Source organism: Sapajus apella, unplaced genomic scaffold (genome assembly GCF_009761245.1).
Source record: "Sapajus apella isolate SASKATOON/1434 unplaced genomic scaffold, GSC_monkey_1.0 scaffold55, whole genome shotgun sequence".
Taxonomy (NCBI): domain Eukaryota; kingdom Metazoa; phylum Chordata; class Mammalia; order Primates; family Cebidae; genus Sapajus; species Sapajus apella.
Genome location: NW_022436995.1, coordinates 8270505 through 8291695, shown reverse-complemented (window position 1 = coordinate 8291695; position 21191 = coordinate 8270505). Strand labels below are relative to the sequence as shown.

The 21191-nt window shown below is 39.0% G+C and overlaps 1 protein-coding gene across 1 annotated transcript in view; it reads right to left on the bottom strand.

Annotated features, from left to right (window-relative positions):
* Positions 1–21191, bottom strand: part of IQCH (IQ motif containing H) — a 197492-nt gene that overhangs the window by 101486 nt on the left and 74815 nt on the right. The window contains exons 8-9 of the mRNA XM_032244599.1: positions 10438–10521; positions 6487–6662 (exon numbers count right to left, since the gene is read on the bottom strand). Coding sequence (XP_032100490.1) covers positions 6487–6662; positions 10438–10521 — 260 coding nt within the window. The remainder of the gene's footprint in view (positions 1–6486; positions 6663–10437; positions 10522–21191) is intronic.

Genomic DNA, 21191 nt, shown 5'->3' with positions numbered 1-21191 from the left:
AAAGATGAGCTAGTTCAGGCTCAGAGCCCAGGATGGGTATGTCTAACATATCGGCCACAGCTAAATCATCTCTGTGGAGGAGTCCGCTGACGATGTAGGCCTCTGTTCCTTCGATGAGATTTTTAATTCTTTTGATTGCCTTGGGACTGTACATCAGGTGAGTGGCCAGGCACATATGATGCTGCTAGGGGAAGATCATATTATTCTTGTTAAAAGGTGTCCTTTTTTCTAGTCCATATACCTAATTTATAATGTTGCACATAATAAATACATTATTAACAGCAGACTGGGTTGTGACCTATCCTGTTGTTTAGCAGTTTACATTGATAAAAACTGTTGGGGTGAGGTTCCATAATCGCTCACATCTTTAGTGTGTGGGAAATAGGCTCACTGGGAATAGAACTAATTACTACACATCTGTATTTATTTGATCCACGTGGAATTATCCTTCTGTCAGAAGGAAAAGAGGCTGGCGGCCTTTGGGTAATAGTGATTCATCTCCGTAACACTTCTGGCATGGTTTAACACTAAAGTGTCTGGAAAATCAATACAAAAAAATGAAGAAAAAAGCCCCATAGCATTCTTCACTGTACAGATTCCTACTCTGGCAACTCTTTAAATGCTTGAGTAGGAAAAGGCACTTGACCTGACACCCTCCTTCCAAAATTCTACCACTAAATCTGCTTCAGATAATATGGACTTTTATAATGATTATCATGGTTCTAGGCAATAATTCTGGAAAGGATTCACAAATAGAAAATAATTGAAAATTTCAGCAAGACTGGAATATATTTTTCAGTGAAAAACTCTCTTTGTTTTATTTTTGAATAGTTAGACCCAGCTCCCCAATACATGTGACGGTCTCATTCAGTTAAATAAATAATTCAAGCTAGCCTAATGGGGGCAGAGGAAAAAGCCAGATGGTCAGCACACACCAAAACTAACACAACCATGTTTCTGCTTTCAAGGGGTGGGGACACGAATCACAGTTAACACATAACTGAGACGGGGCAGGGAAGGGCCATAAGGATCTACAGAGTCCTCAAGAGGCATGCTGATGGGGAGAGCTGAAAAGGCAAATACACATTCTCCTTGTGCCTCAGTTTCCTCATCTGTAAAATGAGTGTGATGATCATATTTATCTCATAGGGATGCTGTAAGAATTAAATGAGATGATGCATGTAAGGCACTTATAATAGTACCTTGGATACAATAAGGACTTAATGAATGTTAGCTAGTACTGTTATTAGGAAAGAGGTTGGGGTTGAGGTGAATTCTGAAGGATGGGTGGGATTTTATCCGGTGAAGATAGGCATGGGAAAGACATTACCCAAGGATAGAATAAAAGAACCCAAGATTGTTTTCCTCCCTCTGGAGAAGAGGGCAGCGTGGCACACGGGAAACTAATGGGGCTTTGGAGTGAAATGGGTCTGGCTTTGAATCCAGCTCTATCACTTATAAGCTCCATTAGTGTAGGCAAGCAAGTTAGACCCCCTGAGCCTGTTTCTTCACCTGTTAAATAAGAATATAAATTACCCATTTGCTGGGTTGCTCTGAGGCTTTAAAGATAGACCACAAATGCAAAATACCTAGTATAATACACAGCATTGATACTTGACAAATGTTAACAATTATTATTACAGAGAAAATCTTCTTAAAAATAAAGTCAGGCTAGGTGCCGTGGCTCACACCTGTAATCCCAGCACTTTGGGAGGCCACAGCGGGCAGATCACTTGAGCCCAGGACTTTGAGACCAGCTTGAGCAATATGGCAAAACCCCCTATCTAAAAAAAGTTAGCCAGGTATGTGGTGGTACACACCTGTGGTCCCAGCTACTCGGGAGGCTGAGGCAGGAGAATCATTTGAGCCAGGAAGGTCAAGGCTGCAGTGAACAGAGATCATGTCACTGCATTCCAGCCTGGGTCACACAGTAAGACCCTGTCTCAAAAAAATAAAAAATAAAAAGTCATTAAAATGTCATGCAAATAATATAATGTAAAACTGCCAGAGTCTCAAGGCAGTTGAAGGGATTTTATAGGCTAGCATCTACTCCCCCAATTCTAGTGAAAAATTATCTACTCACTGCAGCATAAAAATCCTGAGAAATGCTAAGTGATTGTTTCAAGGAATATCAGATGTACCCGCTTGCAAATTGTTGGAGAGTGTGACTCCTGAGCATGGGAGGAAGAGAACGGAACTCGGGAGAACACCTGCGTTTCAGTCCTGCCTGAATTTGTAATTTGTTAGGTGATCTAGAAAACTCAACCTTTCTGAGTATCAGTTTCTCATATTCAAATGAGGGGTTGGATTCGAAGTCTATACGGTCCTTCCAGCTCTGAAATAGCTTTCCCTTTAAAACATGAGCTCTTTTGGACTTACTGCTTAATGGATACAGAGTTTCTTTTTGGATGATAAAAGGTTCTGAAATTGATAGTGGTAATGGTTGTACAACATTGTGAATGCACTTAATGCCACTAAACTGTACACTAAAAAATGGTTAAAATGGTAAATTTTGTGTTATGTACATTTTGCCACAATTTTAAAAGGTAAAAAAACAGAGCTACTCCAAGAAGAGGATTTACGTGATTTCCCCTATTGGGCCCTTCCTCCAGATTGGGTGTTTTATTCCCAGTTCCTTAGTTCTATGAAATATGCCTTTTCTACAATAATTTTAAATCTTTTTTTTTTTTTTTTGTGGAAGAGGGGACAGAGTCTCACTCTGTCACCCAGGCTGGAATGCAGTGGTACAAACACAGCTCCCTGCAGCCTCAACCTCCTAGGCTCAAGTGATCCTCCCACCTGAGGCCCTCAGGTAGCTGAGACTATAGGTGCACGCCACCATGCCCGGCTAATTTATGTATGTTTTGTAGAGACAGTTTTGTCATGTTGCCCAGACTGGTTGCAAACTCCTGAGCTCAAGTGATCCATCTGCCCCAGCCTCCCAAAGTGCTGAGATTATGGGTGTGAGCCACTGCACCTGGCCTTAAATCCATTTTAAAAACATACTTCTGAGAATGCAGTTCTAGGAAACCCAATGTTCCATCTGACAATGGCCAGTGATAGCACCTGGCAGGTTTGTGTTTCCCATCTGGTTAGTCACTATCTTTCTTCCTTATTTCACTCTTTTCTTTTTCCCATAAAGTATTCCAATGAAGACACGTAAAAAAAAATGAACTGTCTTGGTGACTTGAGTTACGATGTCCATGGTGGGCTTTTCAGGGCACCCAGAAGAGCATACCAGGGCAGCAGTCTTCTCATGGTAAGTTCACAAGATCAAAGCCCTTGCCATGTGATCTCTCATTTGATCCGTATGACATTGAATCAATTAACTATCCCTATTTTGGAGATGGGGAAATTGAGCCTCAAGTGATTTGCCCAAAGTCACACGGCTAGTAAACAGCAGAGGCAGGATTTAAACCCTGTTAACACAATTGGCGTGTCACTGCTGCCACAAGTTCCCCATTTTATCGAGGGAGTAGTAAAGGTCTCGTGGGTTTATAAGATGTGAAGGGGGATGGCAGATGCAGCAGTAGAACCTAATGTTAACATTTTGGGCACATTTCCAGGCAGGATGGATTTCTGTCTCCTCTAGGTTAGCTTGTTTCTATTGGCAAGTACTCTACCCGACTCTGTATTATAGTTATCTGCAGGCATGTCTCATATTCCAGGCAAGATGCTGTCACAGTATTGTGTTTGATATGTGTTTAATAAAGATTTAAATGTGAATGAGTGATGGCAAAGGATGTATCACTAATCACAGGTCTTGTATGACCGTTTGGAGAACATCAGTATCATCAGATGGATTAACACTGATGACAAAATCTAAAATGTTTCTAGTTCCATAGAATGACGGCTACATTTAATTTATCACCACTGATTTTTTTTTGACCCTAGATAAATGATAGTTGTTTAGAATGTCTTCATAAACATTGAAATGTCTAAAAGTAGACATGATGACTTTTATACAGAGCCCGTTTTACCATTACAAATTCAAGAATCATATAGTAACTTGGAGAGATGTACAAACAGATTTTTGGCATGCTCTAAAAAAATCTCGTAGCTATCCATTTAAATGAAAATCAGCACTGATACAATTTCTCAAACCCATTTAAAAGAAAAAGCAATAACGAAACATAAAAAAGAACTGATTTGAAAGTGAGAATTTAATTTTTGTATTTTTAGAAAGTTGATTGCTTATGAGTAATTACTCAAATAATTTAAACTTGAGCTATGAGGAGAACTGTTAAGTACTTAAAACTTTGCCTGTTTCTACTCACAAAGATGAAAACCTATACTATGTGTGTAACTTTGTGCATCTGAAAGTGCCTGTCTCAAGCTTAGAAGGCAAAGAGTGGACTAGCAAGGGCACAGTTCTCAGATAATAGGATGACAGGGTTGAAGATGACTCTGAGATGATCTAATCCATTGTCTCGTTTTATAGATGAGGACCAGTGGAACAGAGAGGTAAGGGGGCTTGCCCAAGGCCACAGGGTCATCCAGGAGCAAGACAGTCATTCCAACTCATGATATTGCTTTGGGGTAGAGAGATTTTGGTTGACACTCTGGCCTTACTAGTCCCCTTAAACGAGAAAATGAGTCTTGGTTTCCTTAGCCATAAAAGGAGATTGATAAAAACAGCTATCTTTCCATCTTGTTGCATTGTTCTGAGAATCAAATGAGAAACTGGGCTGGGCGCAGTGGCTCACACCAATAATCCCAGCACTTTGGGAGGCCGAGGCAGGTGGATCACTTGAGGTCAGGAGTTCAAGACCAGCGTGGCCAACATACTGAAACCCTGTCTCTACTAAAAATACAAAAATTAGCCAGGTGTGGTGGCACATGCCTGTAATCACAGCTATTCGGGAGGCTGAGGCAAGAAAATCACTTGAACCCGGGAGGCGGAGGTTGCAGTCTGCAGTGAGCTGAGATCGTGCCACTGCATTCCAGCCTGGGTGACAGAGTAAGACTTCATCTCAAAAAAAGAAAAAAAAAAAAAAAGAAATTGTATGCTAAGAATTAGAAAATCGTTAGTTTTTAGTTTTCTCACTTTTCTTCTCCCCAATCTAGTGCCCCTCCCCATTCTATGCCTCTTCAATGTATATGTGTATTTCAGATGTGCAGAAACTCCTTACTAGCAGCTAGCAGCCATTAGATTAATTTTTTGGCTGGAGAAAATCAGGAATTTAAACACGAATGGTAGTTCTTTTTCTTCCTTGCATCCTAATGTCCATAGTAACTATGTCACGGAGGCCAACGAATAACTAGGAAGCACCAAAAAAATTCTTACACTGGTGGAAGATATTGGAAGGTTCCCCAGAATGTATATAAGTGGGAGTGATTTGTCACTTGTCCTTTCTTTTGCTTCCCCAGCCCGTCCTTGCCTTCCTCTTTCACAGCCAAAAGTGCCAACGAAACGAAGCTCAGCAGAGGGTTTTTAGGGGAATATTGAGGCATCCAGTTATGAAAAAATAAAATCTTCATCTTGGTAGAAGAGAGTAAACCCTGAAAACAATTCACTGAGTATAACAGCAAAGTAGAAACGCTATTGCAACCTTCCCCAGCCTGGCAGGCCTGTCCTTAGGTCCCTGCGCTACCCCTCCCCTTGTTTTTTTTGGTCAAATCATGGTACATCTGAAGTGTTAATGGGTAGTCACCCAACACACAGATGTTCCCTATGTGTATAGCATGCAATCACTTTGGAAATAGATGGCTGACTTGGATGCATCTCAATTGTAAATGGAGACAGCTATCTTTATTTTAATTACACTAAAAAAAGTCTCCTCAAAAATGCATAGTCCATGAGGTATTAAACTGTTGGCTGGTTAACATGGAAAGTTTGAATTCTTGTTAAAATGTAGAGAAATTCATTTAAAGCCATGTTTTGTACTGCCTTATTCTAGAATGCTGCCTTTATCATTCCATGAATTTTCTAAAGGCTCTTGTCTAGGAATAGGATTCCACTCAGAATTCATTCCATTCACTAAAAATCAGTGCAATTAAAAAAAACAACAACAACCTGAACATTGTTTATTATGAACCATCTGATATGGTAAATCAGGCCAAATTCTCCTCAGGGGAAAAAACACAGAGTACCTGTGTGGATCAGAAAACAGGGGGCCTGTTCTAGTTCTGTTCCTAACTAGCTCTGTGACTGTGGGCAGGCCCAGCCTTTCTCTGCCTTAGTGTCCTCCACACAAAATTAAGAAAAAGGAATGGTACATGTTATAAATCCACCTACTTGATGGTACTACCTAGTAACTGGAATTAGGCTACAGCTCTGGAGAAACTGGGCAGGGGTAGCTCCACTAAGTCTAAAAGTTAAACTGGAATATTTATTTCCTATAGGCCAACTAGTAGTCTAATCAGTAAAGCTGTTAAACTTGCAATAATATTTCACTGATGTGTACCAGAGCGTTGCAAGTTATAAAATTTCCAATTTAATTTTACTGCATCCCTGAAGCCGTAGTAATTAGAAGACAAACTCACAGGGAAGATGTTTACAGCTTCAGGGGTGATAATTTTGAACCTGTTCTGCAGGTCACTTCTGTCCTCAAGGTTCCCCGATTTGACGGCTGCGTGTAGACTTAGGATTTTTTTGTAATACTGCACTAGCTCGTCATTCATATGATGGGAGCAGATGTAGATGACATTCACATTGGCATCTAAAAACAACAGGCACAATGTTAATTACTGGTATGAAGGTAAATGACATTATGAACTCTGGCATCTGCTTGATGTTGTATACTTTAAAATAAAAAGCATATCCAAAAGCCACATTGAGGTTAATTTAGATTGGTTTTGTATGATATGAGCAATCTAACTGGCTATTTTACAGTTCAGCATTTCTCTGAAGAAAATATAAATTACACGCCACCAATGAAATAGATGCAATGATTCCTTCAGAGGGAGGGCTGTGAGATACCTTGGAAATGTACTTTCAAATAACACATAGGGATTTAGCCATGCAACACCCATTAACATCAATGGGAATTGCATACTGCTTTAAAAATTTATTCCATTAACTTCAGTAAGTTATAAAACACAGCTATTAACTTTAGAAAGCTGATGAAATTGCAACTTCTTATTCTGCATGGACTTGACAGGGTAAATTCAGGGAATGTCCTGTTCAAATAAATGGTCTGCTTATAACCACAGCAATGATTATTTCAGGAAACCAACCTCTCCCCTGCTTGATTCCCAAAATGGAGTATATTACTTACATAGTATGTCTAGTGATTCTTGGTTGAAAGGAAACACTGTCTTAATTTAACGTTTTTCCTTCTTAAGATTTGCTTCTTACATGTAACATAGTAAGAAACCCTAATTAAATATCCCATCCAAATGCAATAGTGAAATAACAGTATCTACTCCATGCTGCAGAATATTTCAGGGAGTATAAATAGGAAATCAGCAGTCAACGAAGTCATTCATTTGTTCATTCATTCATTTACAAAATAGCTGACTAATCTGTAGGGGCAAAGCCCTTGGCTAGACATGGAGGAAAATATAGCAATCATTGTGGGCAAGTTGAAGCACACAGACAGGTTCTTAGAGAAGTTCAGAGGAGGGAGCACTGTAAACGTTTTCTTAGGCAAGGAGAACCAAGAGGGGATTTTAAGACTTCTCTGATCGGTTTGACAGAGTACATCTACACACCATAAACTGATTAAATTCTAGTTATTTAACCTTTCTAAGCATTCATTTCTTCACCTGTAAAAAGGGGAATAAAACCACCTGGGGCGTAGAGTTTTAGACGGTATTAAGTGAGTGAAGATATAGAAAGTATTTGTTGCCACATCTGGCACATAGTAAGTCCTCAAGAAACAGCACAGATGGGTGAATGTGCTCTGGCCCACCCTGACTAGGCTAGCCAACAGTGACTCCCCAGCTGCCACACACCTACGTTTCCTTTGATCAGTACCTTAAGATTTAATATGAAGTAGTGTCCTCTGTGGCTCTAGCCTACTGTTTCCAATCTATTAATCTTGTCTCTCCAAGCTCCTTAAAGGCAATGTTGGTGCTATTTCTTATATTGCCCCAAGCCCTGGTACAGTGTGGAATATGTCGGAGTCATTCAATAAACACTTGTTGACTGACTGAAGGGATTATGGAGAGATTCGGAAAGTTGGGAAAATCTTTTATGCTTAGATGCAGGGCTTACAGGAGAAATCTCCCTCCCCAGAGACCTAGAGGTGGTGTTTTCTGAGCTGGCCCAGTGCTACGCCGAGAGCAGGTGCTCCATACATGTGAATATTTACGTGGCTCCCATTTAATTTTGAAACATAAACCTCAAAATAAATAACTTGCATCCAATTGCTGAATCATCATTAGTCATCCTAACTCTTCTGTTTTGAAGAGGCGGCTAGCATCTAACCAAATTACAATAGAGGTTTTAAAAGTCAAAGTAATAAGTTTTTTTTTTTTTTTAAGTATGAAAGAGTAAGGCAGAAAAACAAGAAAAATAGCTTATAGACTGCAGCAGATGAAAAATAAATTTTTTCTTAGGAAGAAAATTTCTAGGTTACAACTGATAAAAGGAATCATGTTGCCAATTTCACCTTTCCTGTTGGTTTCTGGCAAAGGAATGCGTATCACTAACTCTGATATTCAGTATTAGTGGGTTTTATCATGAATCTACATATGTTCACAATTAATTGACAGGTAATTTTAGAAAGGAATTGATAAGAAGGTGAAACTTCCTTTGATTGCTAGTTAGTAATCAGTCACTTTCTTGCTGAACTCATCTACGAACTGAAAATACTGGCCACTGGGGTCTCCACCTGATAATCATGACTTCATAGTCAATATCTGGTGACAAGCCTTACCAGTATGATTGGATTATCTTTGTTTACCCCAAATAAGAAGGAAAAAACGATAAAGGATAATTACTTATTCTTTCATAAAATTATTACAAATTTTTCAGTTTATTCATGTTTTTATTTCATAAGTACTTTGCTTTCATCTGACTACTATTTCTAAACTTTTATTACTCCTCTTGAAGACATTTTATGATTGCATTGCTATATCATGAAGACAATATACCAAGAAAAAGGCATTTGGTTCATAATCTCTTAGAAATGTTCATAAAAGCAAAATATTCCATTGCAGGTAGAGACAGACTGAATTATTGAGTTGTTTAAAACAGAAGCCTAATACTTTCAAGTCTTTTCCAATAATGAGAATGTTTTATAAAGAGATTATTTGGTGATGGCTTATATTATATATAGAAAGGGATATAAAAAGCCAAAGAAAAAAATTAATTCGAATAAATTAGAGCAAAGTCTGCCCTCTGCTGCACTTCAGTGGTTTCCATCCAGTCAGTTTTAGTTGAAATGGCTTTGCATTAACAAATCAATCTTAAGTCATTAAATTTTTTTCGTAATGCTGAAAAACAATCTTAGTGCCTAGATAATAGATTAAAGCAATTACGATTATTATTTTAAGACACTGTAAATTTCTAGTACTGATGTATTTTTGCTACCAAATGGCATCTATAAAATAATAATGATGCTGAAATATATATGAATCATGTAAAGTATGTCATTCCACGGAGCCAGCTAAGTTGGTCATTGATAATTTAAAATTCTTTCTAGTTTTTCTTAAATAAGGGCCAAAGCAATTATATTTTAACAAAACAAAGAAGTTCTTATTTGATAACTAATAAAAATCTAATTTTTGTGTAACCTTGAATTTTTGGCCAGTATCTCACAAACAGATTCAATGATATTGCTTAGCTTTTACAACCCATATTCTAGAGCCTAATCTGAACCCTGGCCTTGAACAGTGTCAACCAAAGCTGTCACATTCAGGCATCCTTCTCTCCTGGCTCCAGATGGGTATGTGATTAAGAACTGACCAAACCAGTATCAGAAATTGACTTGAACAAGGATGTATACATGACTCAATCAAGGTCTGTTTTTCTAAAAATTCCCTCCATAAGGCAGTTCACATATTCAAATAACACAATGCTCTATATTTATATAAAAGCTTCTTTTAAAAATCTATCTTCATTTTCCCCTTTTTCTTCTTATGAAAACACAGTGCTTCATTTCTGATACCACCTTTCACTCATTTCACAGATACTATAAGGGACAAGACTGACACAAATGTGAAATTTTGACTTCATTCACTTCAAGATTCAGTAAATAAAGACTTTGGTCTATAGGAGAGAAATGCTGATCCAAATCTGCAGCAAAGAGAATCTAGAAAACTGCCCAAGTAACTTGGTTGAAATGTCATTTTTTAATTCAAGTTGACTTTACTACAAATCTGATTTTTAAAATAAAACATTTAATTGCGCTGTAAATAGAGTTAAAATCTGAGCTTTTTCCTTGTAGAGGAAAAAAAAAGCAAAAACAAAACAAACAAAAAAATATTCTATCAACATCCACTGATAAACATTCCAAAGAGTCATTTGTGTACCACTATTTACTGTACCTAAGATGTCACACAGCCTCCCCAGCTGCATGTTCTGCTGTATGTTGAAATCAGCAATACGTTCTCTCACAGGCTGGGAATACCCTAAAAAGCAAACAAGGTATTAAAACCCAGAAAGAGCAAGTCAATATAGCAAAATGGCACAAGAGAATTTCAAAATGTCACAGTCCACATTTCTAGGAAAAAATTTTCTCTGAAGCATCTTACAGAAACAATCCAATCCCGAAGAATGAGGTCCTTGTTTCTTGGGGGAATTAAACATTATTCTGGAAGATGTGCTAAGCAACATACTCTGCAACAGAGAGGTTCGCATTTTTCAATACCATCAAGGCTGCTAAGAATCAAGATGATAAAACATGGAGAAAATTTCTGACATGCAATATGAATGTTTAAAAGGATGTGTAAGAAAATGATGCTCAGGTTAAAAGAATATTGTTTTGGCTTCTTAATGGGAGCGTCCTATGTGGTATTTTGAAGATGTGTTCCAAAATCATTCTAAAGTGACACACAGATTTCAGATAAATCCCTTGCTGTCAGCAATATGTATTTAAACAATTCAAATACTAAAGAAATCAACATCTGCTCACAGTCAAAAGAACTTTTCACCTTCAAAGGCCAAGAAGGGTCAATGCAATTACTTTGTCAGTACTAATAAAAGTCCTGCAGTTTGCCTTTGTTTTCACTGGAAACGCAGCAGAAGGGAAAACACATATGGATTACTATTGTCCAAAAATCTCTCACAAACAACAGCAAAAACAGTTTCTGCTGATATTTCAGGTCATTTAAAAAGCGAATCAAAATATAAAAAGTATGCATACTCACAAGCAGGTATAATTGCTTATATGAAATTCAGCAACTGTAGGTGCAACTTTTTTTTTTGCTTTATAAAATTGCTTTTCACATTTTGAAGAGATGCTTCAATGCCTCCTTGTGGTTAGTGAGCCCAAACACATGTTTCAAGTTAAACTGCTCTAGATAAAGTGATTTTATACACTACATCTTCAAGATGTGACACACATTTCCTTTTCAGCATAAGGAAAACTATAGCAATTCAGGCAATGGGGCTTCAGACCAAATGAACTTTGATAATTGGCTCTTTGCTTTGATGTCAGCGTTTAAACACTAGACAACGTCTGGAAATTAAGTGTCTTTACAATCATCTAAAAGTCTCTCTTTGCTTTGCATCTGGACAAGAATTAAAAAGAGAGGCAGAAGGACAAATGAGCTATTTGAATCATTTTTGAAAAATTATTAATCTCTCAAATAATTTATAGAACCATTCCACATATAAAAGCTAATATAGGCAGTTACAACTCCAATGATGTCTTTATGTGTGACTACAATATTGTAACTTGGAATTCTGCATATGGATAATTTTATCTATATTCAAACAAATGTTTAGAAAGATGTATTGTGAATAACTTATATAGCAAGACTATAAAAAGGCAGGAAAATGCCTAAAGAATATAAAGTGTGATTAAGAAAAGTGCCTGAGAGCATTCTATGACTGCATTTCCTTTCAAAAGTAAAGATAAAAGGCAGTATGTCTCATTAAGATGATGTCCAATTTAAAATATAAAGGATGTCTGATCACTTTGTTGCTGCATGTGCAGCATGTGAGTAAGTCTGCTCCATTCCAATGCTTGAGGTCAGTTTTCCAACAAATTACTTGGGACCTCTGTTACCACAGATCAAGAAGGCATATAAAATGTTTACACAGAACACAGTCATTTTAAAGAAGTGTATGCTAATCTTGGAACATTGTTATAGAGAATCATATGCAGTTACAGGTATGAAAACATCTTGTAAGCTGTAAAGTGCTGTATAAACACAAGGTATTTTAATGTTACAAGGTATGGGTGTTTCCAAAACATATAACAACAATAACAGACTCTGTGACAAACAACAGCCACCATTCTACATGGACAAGATACAATGCAATGTAAAATGATATCAGCAGATCAGAAGTTGGAAGTGAGTATGTTTTTAAGTCAGGCTTGTTTTGTTTTGTACATCCATAAAGTGCATGTGTTGACAGGTGAAAAGATTTCGTCAATGCTGGTAGCATATATTAAATATAACCGTGACTTAACCAGGAAATTATCAACAAGGATGTGGTTTAGGGGAGTTCAGTAGACATGCCTCGTGACAAGGAGACATTACGCTCTGGACTATAATATACAATGACGTGGTTTCTTCCAGGGTCTGGTTGGGAACACTGAAGGAGTTCTGAGAGATCAACCTCAGTCCTGCCATATTATAGATAAGGAAACTTAAGGTAAGTGTGTTGTCTCTTGTCCATGGTCACATAAACCTACAAATTATTATATAGTTCAGACACTATATATTAGCTCCTGTGAGAAATTTAGATGTATAAAAGACAAGACTCATCTTTTATACAAGATGTATAAAAGACAAGGCTGGAGTGCAGGGGTGTGATCTCGGCTCACTGCAACCTCCACCTCCCCAGTTCAAGCAATTCTCCTGCCTCAGCCTCCTGAGTAGCTGGGACTACAGGCATGTACCACCATGCCTGGCTAATGTTTTTGGGTGTGTTTATTTTTAGCAGAGACAGGGTTTCACTGCCTGCCTCAGCCTCCCAAAGTGCTGGGATTACAGGTGTGAGCCACTGTGCCCAGCTAAAAATGTCCAAGTTCTAATATCCATAACCAGTGAATATATTAGGTAATATATATTACGTTACAAAAGAGAATCAAGTTGCAAATGGAATTAAGGTTGCTATCAACTGACCTTAAAAAAAAGAGATTATCCTGGATTATCTGGCTGGGCCAGACGTAATTGTCAGAGTCCTTAAAAGTGGGAGAGGGATGCAGAGGGGAACTGCTAGGTCTCTACTGAGGCAATAAGGTCCTACTCATCATAGGGGTATGCCTGACCACCCTTTTCTAAAGTTCTTAGTCTCCCTTCACTGTTCTCGTGCACCCCTTCTTCACCACCCGTTTCTCCCTTTGTCATTACATACTTCTTGGCTTGTTTACTTTACTGTCCATCTCTTCTTTCACCTGTACCACTCTAGCTCCTGTAACCAGACTATTAGCTACGTTACAGCAGGTACTTGTGCAATCTCCAGTTGAATAATGAATGAAACATGTATGAAGCCCCTACTCAAAAAATCTTTTTCTTTTCCTTTTTTTTTTTTTTTTTTTTAACAGGGTCTCACTCTGTTGCTCAGGCTGGAGTGCACTGGTGTGATCTCAGCTCACTGCAGCCTCAACCTCCTGGGCTCACGTGATCCTCTCACATCAGCCTCCCAAGTAGATGAAACTACTGGTACATATCACCTGCACCTGGCTAACTTTTGTAATTTTTGTAAATTTTTTGTAAAGACAGTGTTTCACCATGTTGCCCAGGATGATCTCAAATTCCTGGGCTAAAGTGATCCACCCACCTCGGCCTCCCAAAGTGCTGGTACTACAGGTGTAAGCCACCATGCCTGGCCTGTCCTTAAATTCTTAGCCCTTTCTCCTGTGTGTTCTCATCACCAACTCCCCACCCCCCCGCCACCGCTTTCTTTCAACTTTTCTAGAACTGGGTTCTCAGCCGGGCGCGGTGGCTCAAGCCTGTAATCCCAGCACTTTGGGAGGCCGAGGCGGGTGGATCACGAGGTCGAGATCGAGACCATCCTGGTCAACACGGTGAAACCCCATCTCTACAAAAGCTACAAAAAATTAGCTGGGCATGGTGGCGCGTGCCTGTAATCCCAGCTGCTCAGGAGGCTGAGGCAGGAGAATTGCCTGAACCCAGGAGGCGGAGGTTGCGGTGAGCCGAGATTGCGCCATTGCACTCCAGCCTGGAAAACGAGCGAAACTCTGTCTCAAAAACAAAACAAAACAAAAACAAACTGGGTTCTCTGAGCTGGAGAACTTCTGGGGAATTCAAAAAATAAGTGGGATGTGTAGCTTTTTCAAGGTCCTCATTAGCACAGAATAATACAACACTAGCAGAAAGAGACACTCTCTCTTCCTCATCACTGCAGAAAGGAACACAGCCTGTTTTCTTACGGCCATTCTTATTTCCTGCAAAATACTCCTAGTTTGATAGAGGGTTCCATCTTTTCTCACATAAGTAGTTGTGAAATGTTATTGTTTCTACATTAAAGAAGGTTACCTGAGAGCTGCCTCTCTGAAATTATTCAGCTACCACTTCTGGGCCTCCATTGAACCAAGGCTGCTCATCAAAGGTCACTGGCAATCATTTATCCTCCCCACTTCTACCTTCGCTAAGTTTCCCAGTCCCTTTCTGCATGCACACCTATCAGATGATACTAATTGCCTCTTTGCATCCGGCAATCTAGCCCTGCTGGAATTGGCTTTTCTTTCGCAGTAGCCACGGAAACCCAAGAACATGAGCAAGGCCACGCTGAGTGACTAAGCCCCCTTGGCACTGGTGCATGCCTCTGTGACAGGCCCCTGTTGTTGCAGCAGACCACACGTTCTGGAACATCAGCTTCTTACCCTGTGGTTGACTCCTAGTTTCTTTTGTCTCCCAAGTCCTATTGCTTACAATGGTACTCAAGGCAGAGAAGAGGTTAACAATAGACTCCTGATTACCAAGTAGTGGTTGTTCATCTGATCACCCTAGCCTGGGATGGTGGTCATTCCTGCCTCAGTTTGCTGATCTGGAGCAGTTGTTCTCAACCTTTTCCTCATTTTGAAACTCATGATCAGTGATGTTCAATGCATCACATCCTCCCCACGGCATACTCAGGCTTACTCCATCCCCTTCTCTTCTACTCAAGAAAGCACACTGGATACAAGCTCAGGAACAGTGACATTGATACAGAGATAATCTGGAATTGCTCCAATTCATAAAAAAATGTTGGTATTCTAATGGCAAAAAAACAAGAGGACACGTTATAACGTGTCCTCACAAATGACTGCACATCAGCATCTTGTCATAATAAAGAACTGTGATCTAGACACTGTGGTGTAGCCAGGTTTTAATTACTTACGCAAGTGTGAAAGCACAAGACACTAGATGGTGGGATCCCAAAAGATGGCAAGAGACAACTCTATCTGGGTTATTTAGATAGTATATCCATTGCCAGTTAGATTAAAATAAAACTGATAGTTGTTTTTTGGGGGCTATTGAAGGGGATTAGGGAATTTTGTTATAAGGATGTAGAAAACATAGAAATACATTTGTTGAGTTTTGAAAACATCCTCAAACCAAATGGGACAAATGGATTCCCCTTGAAAAAAAAAAGGAAGTTCCCTTGTTTAAACTTATGTCAGTGATTAGCAAAGCACTGCATGCAACTAAAGCCAGTTGTACGAGTCCATTTTCACACTGCTATTAAGAACTACCCAAGACTGGGTAATTTATGAAGAAAAACGGTTTAACTGACTTACAGTTCCACATGGCTGGGGAGGCTTCAGAAGACTTACAATCATGGTGGAAGGTGAAGGGGAAACAAAGGCTTTCTGCACATGGTGGCAGGAGAGAGACAGTGAGCGAGGGGGAAAGTGCCACACTTTAAAACCATCGGCTCTTGTGAGAACTCACGCACTATCACAAAAAAAGCAAGGGGGACACCTGCCCTGTGATCCAATCATCTCCCACCAGGCTTCTCCTCCAACACATGAAGATTACAATTCAAGATGAGATTTGGGTAGGGACACAGAACCAAATCATATCACCGGTGATTCTCAAATTGTGATCTGGGGACCCTGGGGGATACTGAGGACCTTTCAGGGGTCTGCAAGGTCAAAACTATTTTCAAAATTATACTAAGATGTTCTTTGCCTTTTTCAATCTTGTTCTCTTACAAGTTACAAAAGACAAAAAGTTTATTAATATGACTGTAGAATCCATATTGCAACCAGCACTTAGAATTACCATTGTTGAGTTTACTATAAAGTCAAAGAAGAATATACAAAATTATCTGAAAAGGCTATAAAATATACAAAATATTCTTCCATTTTCCAAACACTAATCTGTGTATGGCTGGATTTTCTTCATGTGCTTCAATCAAAACAACATATTATGACTGATTGAATACAGAAGGAGATATGAGAATCCAACCATGTTCTATTAATTTTTCAGACCTGTCAGACAATCCTACTCTTCTATATATTTTTTGTTTTAGAAAATAATTATGTTTCAAAAATATGTTATTTAGGTTAGTGTTGGTAGTGGGCTATTATTTTTAAAAAGTTAATAAATATTTTTAAAGTTACCCCTAAAACAGTTAATGATAGATATAACCCACTTAACCCAATGTTCTTTAGAGTCTTCAATAATCATAGGTGTAAAGGGGTCCTGAGAATCAATGAACAAAGGCTTTTAATATTTTTTGTGAGAATAAAGGATTTTATCTTTCATGTTTTTTTTTTAAATTTATTTTTATTTTTTGAGATGAAGTCTCACTCTGTCACCCAGGCTGGAGTGCAGGAGCACAATCTTGGCTCACTGTAACCTCCGCCTCACAGGTTCAAGTGATTCTCCAGCCTCAGCCTCCCGAATAGCTGTGACTACAGGCATGTGCCACCACGCCCGGCTACTTTTCTGTATTTTTAGTGGAGATGGGGTTTCACTGTGTTATCAGGATGGTCTCTATCTCCTGACCTCAGGATCTGCCCGCCTTGGCCTCCCAAAGTGCTGGGATTACAGGCGTGAGCCACCGCGCCCGGCCTATCTTTCATAGTTTTATCTTGGTATATGCAAAATTCTTCTTACAGCATATCCCAATATTAATAGATCTCATGAAAAGCCTGTGAGCTGGAGTCACCTGATACCCAGTTCAATGTTGTTTCTGTATTTCATGGTACAACATCATATAGCTCAAGACCAATTGGGTAATTTCATATTACAAGATCATGGGACCAATTCTGATTTAACCAGCATAAACATTTCGATTACATAGGTGAATACAAATATGCATTAATTTGGGCTATAAAACATTTTTTTTTTTTTTTTGAGACGGAGTTTCGCTTTTGTTACCCAGGCTGGAGTGCAATGGCGCGATCTCGGCTCATCGCAACCTCTGCCTCCCGGGTTCAGGCAATTCTCCTGCCCCAGCCTCCTGAGTAGCTGGGATTACAGGCACGCACCACCATGCCCAGTTGATTTTTTATATTTTTAGTAGAGACGGGGTTTCACCATTTTGACTAGGATGGTCTCGATCTCTTGACCTTGTGATCCACCCACCTCGGCCTCCCAAAGTGCTGGGATTACAGGCGTGAGCCACCGCGCCCGGCCAAAACATTTTTAAAGTTTAAGTGTACTTGTTCCTGATTCTGAAAAATCTGGATATTTCTGGGAAACACTGTTTGGAAAGTCTTGGCAGTACATCTATACTAAGGATCTAGTGTGGCAACAACATAACTGAACTATGGATTCTATACTACTTGCCAAAATATATGTTGAAGATTGAAAAGATTTTATTGGAAGTCTAGATTTTCTAGTCTGAGGTGGAAGGAAGAGAGTCTATCTTGTCTTTGAGCTGTCAAAAGTAGAAAGCAGCATTGAACTGGGTATCAGGTGACTCCAGCTCATAGTAGAGAAAGTAGAAATGTGCCAATGTGCGGGAGGCACGGTACAAGTGTGACTGCAGATCTAATGCCCTTGGCTGCCATCCTCCACTCTGCTCCTGTTCACAAATGAAGGTGAGCTCAAGCTTGTATCTCTTGGTGGAAGAGCATGGAGTTAGGAAGCATCTCATAAGCATTTGGGACTTTTCAGTTCAGCGTATGGTCAGTTGCACACAAAAGTAAGTTTCCTTAACCTTTCTTTTAGGCTTCTGTGAAAGTATAGATGAGCTGAATAATGCTGTTATTTCATGAACTTCACAATAACAGGATCCACAATTTTTATGCAATGAAGGATTTGAAGACCACTACTTGTTTTAACCCCAAGAATAATTTGCTGAAATAGGGCACAGAGGGAAAATATGAAACTGAACTATATATATTTTTAGTCATCAAATCAATTGGCAATGAAATAAAAAAGATTACATGGAGAAAACAAAAAAAAATCCCACCTCAATATCTCTCCTTTTACTTTAATGAAGGAGGAGAAGTGAGAGTGGAAACTCATCCCTGGGGGTTTAACTGGCTGGCAGCGGCTTCATATACTGCTCACAGCAGCAGATCCCTATATCCTTAAACTACATCTCATTTGATGCCAATATATTTTAAAAAGCAACTGAGTTTACACATAGTACCAAGTGATGTGCTACAGTAAAGCAGCACAGGGGTTAAACTAAAAGTGGAGGAAATAACTTGGCCAAAGAAACTGGGAGCAAAATTAGTCTGTAGGTTTTATTTAGGCATCTGGTTTTTCTAGAAGAATTAGGATTCTTGAGGTTCTTTCTCATTTGATTGATAGATTTTGTTTAAAATAGATCCTAATATTTTATTCCTATTAAGAACTACTGTAGATTACTTTTTTATAATTATATTTCATTAATAAAGATGATAAAATACATAATATCCAATTAAGAGATCAGCCTATAAACTCTGAAAAATGTTTCTGTATCATCTTATAAAATTACAAGGCAAATCAGGTTTTTCTGGCAGCAGCATGCCACTTTTCTTGTGGGTTAAAAATAGCTAAAATTTTTGTTATATCTAAGAATACTACCTGAAATATCTAACAATCAAGTTTCATAAGTCCTCTTTTCAAAGAGGTTACTCCACAATGTTTAACTGTCTTAGCATTCATATGATCAAGCCATAGATTTTAAAATAGTTTATAAATATTTTGTAGTCAAAAACATTACTGCAAGGCCATCCTTTCTGTGATCACCAGTTTGGAAAAGGCAATTATTCCCATGCGTGCAAAACTGCATAAATAACGGACCACTTACAACTACAACATATTATGCAGTTATCAGCTACTTAGCTTTCATTTGAAGGGTTCAAACAAGTTAGTGCAGCCCCAATTGGCTAGTGGCATGGTGTAATTATTTGTAGAGCTAATTCTACAGCAAATTTCCTATGGAAAGAGAAAAAGAGGACAAGGCTGCTACTTGTGTTAAATGCCTACCTGAAGCAGACAATCCTACCAGCTGATTTTGACTAGAGAATCTGTCTCAACTCTGGAAATGAAATTACTAGACTGAATAGATTCGTTTTCTTGCAGTATATTTAGAGAAAAAAATGTGTTTCACTTAACCACTTCATTTTTTTTTTTTTTTTTTTGAGATGGAGTCTTGCTCTGTCACCAGGCTGGAGTGCAGTGGCATGATATTGGCTCACTGCAACCTCCGCCTCCAGGGTTCAAGCAATTCTCCTGCCTTAGCCTCTCGAGTAGCTTGGACTACAGGTACGTGCCACCATGCCTAGCTAAGTTTTGTATTTTTAATAGAGACAGGGGTTTCACCATCTTGGCCAGGATAGTCTCAATCCCTTAACCTTGTGATCCACCCACCTCGGTCTCCCAAAGTGCTGGGATTACAGGTGTGAGCCACCATGCCCCGCCTATCCACTTCTATTTTTATGAATTGTATAGATAAGTCCCTGGTACATAAGACAAAGAAGTTTGTGGCATCTAGCTGAAATCTTCTTTAAGGACTCCCAGGGATGTGGTACACAAAAAAGGGTACCCTATATCCTTAAAAATATATACATAGTTTGAGAATTCTGTCTGTGGAATAGGTAGGAGATGAAAGCTTGTTGTTGCTTAATTTAATGTCCACAAGCCATTTTTATAAAATCCAAACCACAGATTGTAGAATCAAATAGTATATGATCTAAGATACTGTTCTCTTTTGAAAGTGTGCAATTGAGAAATGCTCAGTTGAGAAAAATATCTGAGCTTGTTCTTATCTCTTAGAAATTACATAATTTGGCAGCTTTTCTTTAAAAGGGGTAACATGTTAACAAACAAACATTGCTACATTAGGGAAGACCTTCATATTTATTATGTGTTTATTTAAACTGAATATGAGTAATCTAGAAGAAAATTAGTTTTAATATCATATTTAAAATAATCTTTTCTATTTATAGCTTCTTTGACCAGATTATTCGCCAACTTAATTTATTTTATTTTTTTTAGAGACAGTGTCTCACTGTCACCTAGGCTGGAATGCAGTGGGATGATCATAGCTCACTGTAATCTCAAACTCCTGGGCTCAGGTGATCTTCCCACCTTAGCCTTCCCAGGAGAAGGAATACAGGCCTGTGCCACCATGCCTGGCTAATTTTTGAAATATTATTATTATTATTATTTTTAACGGAGTTTCACTCTATTGCCCAGGCTGGAGTGCAATGGCTTGATTTGGCTCACTACAACCTCTGCCACCCAGGTTCAAGCAATTCTCCTGCCTCAGCCTTCCAAGTAGCTGGGATTACAGGTGCCTGTCACTGTGCCCAGCTAATTTTTTATATTTTTAGTAGAGACGGAATTTCACTATCATGGCCAGGCTGATCATGAACTTCTGACCTCATGATCCACCCACCTCAGCCTCCCGAAGTGCTGGGATTACAGGCATGAGCCACCATGCCCAGCCTTGAAATATTTTTAAAGAGATAGGGTCTCGAGCCAGGCATGGTGGCTCAAGTCTCTAATTCCAGCACTTTGGGAGGCCAAGGTGGGCGGATCATGAGGCTAGGAGTTTGAGACCAGCCTGGCCTGGCCAACATGGTGAAACCCCATCTCTACTAAAAATACAAAAATTAGCCAGGCATGGTGGTGGATGCCTATAATCCCACCTACTCGGAGGCTGAGGCAGGAGAACTGCTTGAACCTGGGAGGCAGAGGTTGCAGTGAGCCAAGATCACACCACTGCA